This window comes from Phaethon aethereus (genome assembly GCF_964289735.1).
Source record: "Phaethon aethereus genome assembly, contig: HAP1_SCAFFOLD_569, whole genome shotgun sequence".
Taxonomy (NCBI): Eukaryota; Metazoa; Chordata; class Aves; order Phaethontiformes; family Phaethontidae; genus Phaethon; species Phaethon aethereus.
In genome coordinates, this window is record NW_028114083.1 from 1 (window position 1) to 5,953 (window position 5,953).

At 77.5% G+C, this 5,953-nt stretch overlaps 1 protein-coding gene across 1 annotated transcript; it reads right to left on the reverse strand.

The window, feature by feature from the left end:
* Nucleotides 1-221: 221 nt before the first annotated feature.
* Nucleotides 222-5,337, reverse strand: LOC309416287 (putative aarF domain-containing protein kinase 5; the record flags this gene model as incomplete). The annotated part of the gene is given in 13 exon segments (XM_082015856.1): nucleotides 222-313; nucleotides 404-482; nucleotides 574-655; nucleotides 730-813; nucleotides 1,332-1,463; nucleotides 1,548-1,661; nucleotides 2,524-2,664; nucleotides 3,162-3,274; nucleotides 3,277-3,361; nucleotides 3,773-3,848; nucleotides 3,936-4,076; nucleotides 4,534-4,610; nucleotides 5,320-5,337. Coding segments are annotated over 13 exon segments (1,234 nt in total), but the record flags the coding sequence as incomplete, so codon positions are not given.
* Nucleotides 5,338-5,953: the final 616 nt, after the last annotated feature.

Here is a 5,953-nt window from a genome sequence, read left to right on the forward strand (position 1 = left end):
AATTTGGGGTGCAGCCCCCCCAAGGGAGCAAAGTTTGGGGTGCAGCCCCCCCCCCCCAAGGGAGCGAAGTTTGGGGTGCAGCCCCTCCCCAGGGCACAAGGTTTGGGGGGCAGCTCCCCCCTCCCCAGTCCCTGCGGGTCACCCAGCCTCAGGGACGGGACGGGGCCCCCCCCGGAGCGCAGGGACCCCCCCCCGCCCCCCCCCGGGGGTCCCCCCCTCACCCTCCACGCCCAGCTCGGCCGCGCGCGTCTTCATGGCGGCGTCGTCGCGCAGGACGATGGCTCTCCAGAGCTGGCACAGCGCCGCGCGGTCCCTGCCGGCGCCGCGGCCCTCAGCGCGGGGGGCCGGGACCCCCGGCGCCCCCCCCCCGCCCCCCCCCGCTTTTTGGGGACCCCCCCCTCACCTTTCGCTGAGGAACTCGTAGAGGCCGTGGTCGAGCAGCACGAGCTGCGCTTTGCCGTCGGGGCCGCGCCGCACCAGCACTGCGGCGAGGGAGCGGGTCGGGGCCGCGCCGGGGACCCCCCGCCCCCCCCCCTTTTTCGGGACAACCCCCCCCCCCCCCGACCCCGTTACCGTTCCCGGGGTGCGGATCCGCGTGGATGAAGCCGGTGTAGAAGATTTGCTCGGCGAAGACGCGGATCAGCTTGTCGGCGGCCTGCGAGGGCGCACGGCTCGGTCCGGGACCCCCCCCGGGACCCCCCCCGGGACCCCCCCACGCGTGTCACTCACGTCCTGCAGGCCCAGGCCCTGGCTGCGGATCCCCTCCACGTTGGTGATCTTGCAGCCCTCGCAGAAATCGGCCGTCAGCACCCGCTGGGGACGGGCCGGGGGGTCAGCCCGGCACCCCCGGGGCTCCCCTGCCTGCCCCTGCCTGCCCCTGCCTGTTCCTGCCTGCCCTTGCCCGTTCCTGCCTGCTCCTGCCCGCTCCTGCCTGCCCTGCCTGCTCCTGCCCTGCCCCTGCCTGTTCCTGCCTGTTCCTGCCTGCTCCTTCCCAATCCTGCCCTGCCCCTGCCTGTTGCTGCCTGCTCCTGCCTGTTCCTGCCTGCCCCTGCCTGTTCCCGCCTGCCCCTGCCTGTTCCTGCCTGCCCCTGCCTGTTCCTGCCTGCCCTTGCCCGTTCCTGCCTGCTCCTGCCCGCTCCTGCCTGCCCCTGCCCACTCCTGCCCTGCCCCTGCCTGTTCCTGCCTGTTCCTGCCTGCTCCTTCCCAATCCTGCCCTGCCCCTGCCTGTTCCCGCCTGCTCCTGCCTGCCCCTGCCTGTTCCTGCCTGCCCCTGCCCGCTCCTGCCTGCCCCTGCCTGCCCCTGCCCTGCCCGGGCCCCCCCGCCCCCCCACCTTGCTGCACTTGTCCCAGTGCACGCGCGGCACCACCACGAAGCCGCAGTGCCGCAGGTCGCGCGCGCAGCGCTCCGCGTTCCGCGCCTCGTTCTCGAAGTCCAGCTCGCGCGCCAGCGTCCCGCGCAGCTCCTGGGGGGGGGACAGGCGCGCACGGGGGCCGGGGGGGGCCGGGGGGGGGCCGGGGGGGGGCCGGGGGGGCCGGGGGGGCCGTACCTCCAGCACCCAGCCCAGCGCGAAGGCCGGGTGCATGAACTCGACGACGCGCAGCAGCAGCGCCAGCGTCCGCATGTCGCCCTCGAAGCGGTCGCGCAGGTCGATGTACTGGACCTGGGGGGGGGGGGCACGGGGGGGGGGGGCACTCAGGATAGGGGGGTGCGGGGGTCACCGCGGGCGGGGGGGCACTGGGGCCACGGGGGCACCGAGGACACGGGGGGGCAGTGGAGGAATTGGGGGGGGGCACCGGGGGGTCACTAAGGGTATGGGGGGCACTGGGGACACGGGGGGGGGGGGGGGGGTCACTGCGGGCGGGGGGGGGGCACCGGGGACACGGGGTCACCGAGGACACGGGAGGGCAGTGGGGGGGTCTCTGGGGACACGGGGGGGGCAGTGGGGGGGTCACTGGGGACACGGGGGGGTCACTGGGGGGTCTCTGGGGACACGGGGGGGGCAGTGAGGGGGTCTCTGGGGACACGGGGGGGGTCACTGGGGGGTCTCTGGGGACACGGGGGGGGCAGTGAGGGGGTCTCTGGGGACACGGGGGGGTCACTGGGGGTCTCTGGGGACACGGGGGGGCAGTGAGGGGGTCTCTGGGGACACGGGGGGGGCAGTGAGGGGGTCTCTGGGGACACGGGGGGGGTCACTGGGGGTCTCTGGGGACACGGGGGGGGCAGTGAGGGGGTCTCTGGGGACACGGGGGGGGTCACTGGGGGTCTCTGGGGACACGGGGGGGGCAGTGAGGGGGTCTCTGGGGACACGGGGGGGTCACTGGGGGGTCTCTGGGGACACGGGGGGGGTCACTGGGGGGTCTCTGGGGACACGGGGGGGGCAGTGAGGGGGTCTCTGGGGACACGGGGGGGTCACTGGGGGGTCTCTGGGGACACGGGGGGGGTCACTGGGGGGTCTCTGGGGACACGGGGGGGTCGCGGCGGAGGGCCGGGGTGCGGCGCCGGGGGGGCCCGGGGGGGCCCACCTTGACGGCCACGGGGGTGCCGTCCCGCAGCGTGGCCCGGTGCACCTGGGCCAGGCTGGCGGCCGCCAGCGGCTCGTAGTCGAACTCCCGGAAGAGCCCGGCCGCCGTCGTCTGGAAATCCTCCAGGAACAGCGCGTCCACCTGCGGCCGCCGCGCCTCAGCGCCCGCCCGGGGACCGGCCCGGGCCCGCCGCGGCCGGGGGGACCCGCCCGGGGGGACACAGACCCGCAGGGACCCACCTGGGAACCACACCGGGGGGACACAGACCCGGGGGGACACAGACCCGGGGACACAGACCCGGGGGGACACAGACCCGGGGGGACACAGACCCGGGGACACACGGCCGGGGGAACCCACGGCCGGGGGAACCCACGGCCGGGGGACACAGACCCGGGGGACACACACACCTGCGGGACCCACGGCCGGGGGGACACGTACCGGGGGGACACACGGCCGGAGGGACCCACCCGCGACGCCGCCGGCCGGGGCCACCCCCCACACGCAGCCCCCGGCCCGGCCCGCGGGACGCCGGTGCCACCGCGACCGGGCCCGCGGTGTCACCGCAATCGCAGCCGCGGCGTCGCCGCGACCGGGGCCACGATGTCACCGTCGTCGCGGCGGCGGCGCCGCCCCCGCACCTCGCGGTAGCCGCGCCGCAGGGCCCGATCCTCCAGCAGGCGCAGGGTGGCCACGTACTCGGGGGGCAGGAGGTGGTTGAAGGCGCAGAGCCCCTGCCCCAGCTTGACGTAGAGCCCCCGTTGCGCAGCGCCCCGCGCAGCAGCCGCTCCGCCGCGCGCTGGTGGCACCGCGACATCCCCGCCGCGAAGGCCGGGCTGGCCTGGGGGGGAGCCTCAGCCCCCGCCCGAGCCCCACGGCCCCACACCGAGCCCCACAGCCCACGCCCAGCCCCACACCGAGCCACGCAACTGGCCCCACAGCCCTCCACAGCCCCCTGACCGGCCCCACAGCCCCACACTGAGCGCTACAACCAGCCCACACCCACCCCCACAGCCGGCCCCCCAGCCCCCTGACCAGCCCCACAGCCCCACATTGAGACCCCCCACCAGCTGCTCAGCCCACACCAAGACCCCCAACCAGTTCCCAGCCCCCCAAACCCCACACCGAGACCCTCGACCCAGCCCCCCAGCTCACCCCTGAGCTCCAAAATCAGCAGCTGAGCCCCCCAACCACCCCCTGAGCCCCCCAACTCACCCCCGAGCCCCCCCCCGGCCGCCGACCCCCTGCCCACCTCGTCCAGCCCACGCAGCGCCACGTTGGCCGTCCACCAGTAATCCAGGGAGATGTGGAGGCCCACGGCCAGCGACCTGGGGGGCACGTTCGGGGCTCGGGCCGGGGGGGTGACACGCAGGGACGCGACGCGGGCGTCCCGGCCCCCCGCCGCGCCCCCCCACCTGCCGAAGCGTCCCACGCCGTCCAGCGCCAGCCGCATCCGGCGCCGCTCCCGCGGCTCGGCCCGCAGGTACCAGGCGCCGGCCAGGGGCAGCCCCAGCCCCAGCCCCAGCAGCACCGGCCGCAGCCGCCCCCCAAGCGGCCTGCCGTGGGGCGGGGCGTCAGGCAGCCTCCCGCGGCGCGCCCCGCGTCCCACGGCCCTGGCCCGCGCCCCCCGACTCGCCCCTGTGACCCACATCCTCCCCCGTGCCCCACATCTCTCCCCGTGCCCCATATCCCCCACATCCCACCCTGCACCCCACATCCCCACCCTGCGCCCCCCAACTCACCCCAGTGCCCCACATCCTCCCCCGTGCCCCACATCTCTCCCCGTGCCCCACATCTCTCCCCGTGCCCCACATCCCCCACATCCCACCCTGCGCCCCACATCCCCGCCCTGCACCCCCCAACTCACCCCTGTGACCCACATCCTCCCCCTGTGCCCCACATCCCTGCCCCGCACCCCCCAAGTCACCCATGACCCACATCCCCCCGCCGTGCCCCACATCACGCCCCTGTGCCCCACATCCCCCCGCACCCCCTGCCCCACATCGCACCCACCGGGGGGCCATGGGGCCGGATCGGGGCCGCGCCGGGGGTCGCTGCAGCCGGGGTGTGGGGAGGCGGCAGAGCAGCATCTAGGGGCGGGGGGTCAGTGGGGCCCCCGCGTGTCCCCCCCCTCCCCCCCGTGGGGCCACTGCCCCACACGCACCCATGGGTGCCCCCTAAACCCAGCCCGGCCCCGTGGGGCCCTGCCCCAACCCAGCCCGGCCCCGTGGGGGCCAGCCCCACAGCCGGCTCGGCCCCACGGGTGCCCCCAACCAGGGCTCCGTGGGGCGGGGGGGGGAGGGGCAGCCCCACGCGCCAGCGCTCAAGGCCGCGTCCTCGGCGGGGCCGGGTGGGGGCGGGGCGGCAGCGGGGGGAGGGGCGGGGGCTCCCTGGGGGGCCGGGGGGGGGCGGGGAGTCCCCGGGGGGGGGTTCCCCTTCCTCCACGGGAGACCCGCGGGGGGGAGGAGAAGCTGTGGGGGAGGGGCACGGGGGATCCCCGGCGGGGAGGGGGAGGGGAAGGCTGTGGGGTTCCCCGGGCGGGGGAGGGGATCCCCGGGGGGGGAGGGGGGACCCACAGCCCCACGGGGGGGGGAAGGGAGGGACCCACGGGGGGTCCCCGTGGGGGAGAGGCACACGGGGGACCCGGGGGGGGGGGAGGGTCCATGGGGGGAGGGGCAGGGGGGATCCCGGGGGGGGAGGGGGCGGGGGGGGATCCCGGCCGCGGGGGGAGGGGTGGGGGGGGTGAGGGGGCGGGGGGTCGCGGTCGCGGGGGGGCCCGTGGGTCCCGCCCCCCCTCACCGTCCGCCGCAGCCCCATCGCCGCCGCCGCCGCCCGGCCCGCAGCGGGACGGCCCCGCCCCCCGCGCCGCCCCATTGGCCGGGGCGCCCCCGCTGCGCGCGGGCTCCGCTCCCATTGGGTACCCGCCGCCGAGGGGGAGGAGCCTTCTTCAGGGGCCCCGGTCCCGGGCGCCCCGTTGGTGGAGGCGGAGGGGAGGGGCGGAAGGCCCCGCCCCCAGCGCCCCGCCGCGCCGCCCGATTGGCCGCCGCCCGCCTCTCGCGCGAATGGCCAGAGGGGCGGGCCGGCACGCCCCCTCGCGGGGCGGAGGGGCGGGGCCACGGGAGCGGCGCGTAACGGGGGCGGGACGGGCACCCCCGGGGCAGGACAAGGGCAGAGCCCCCCGCCCCGCCCCAGCCCGTAGCTCCGCCCTATAGCCCCGCCCCTGCCCCGTAGCCCCGCCCTATAGCCCCGCCCCAGCCCCGTGGCTCCGCCCTATAGCCCCGCCCCTGCCCCGTAGCCCCGCCCTATAGCCCCGCCCCAGCCCCGTGGCTCCGCCCTATAGCCCCGCCCCTGCCCCGTAGCCCCGCCCTATAGCCCCGCCCCTGCCCCGTAGCCCCGCCCTATAGCCCCGCCCCAGCCCCGTAGCTCCGCCCTA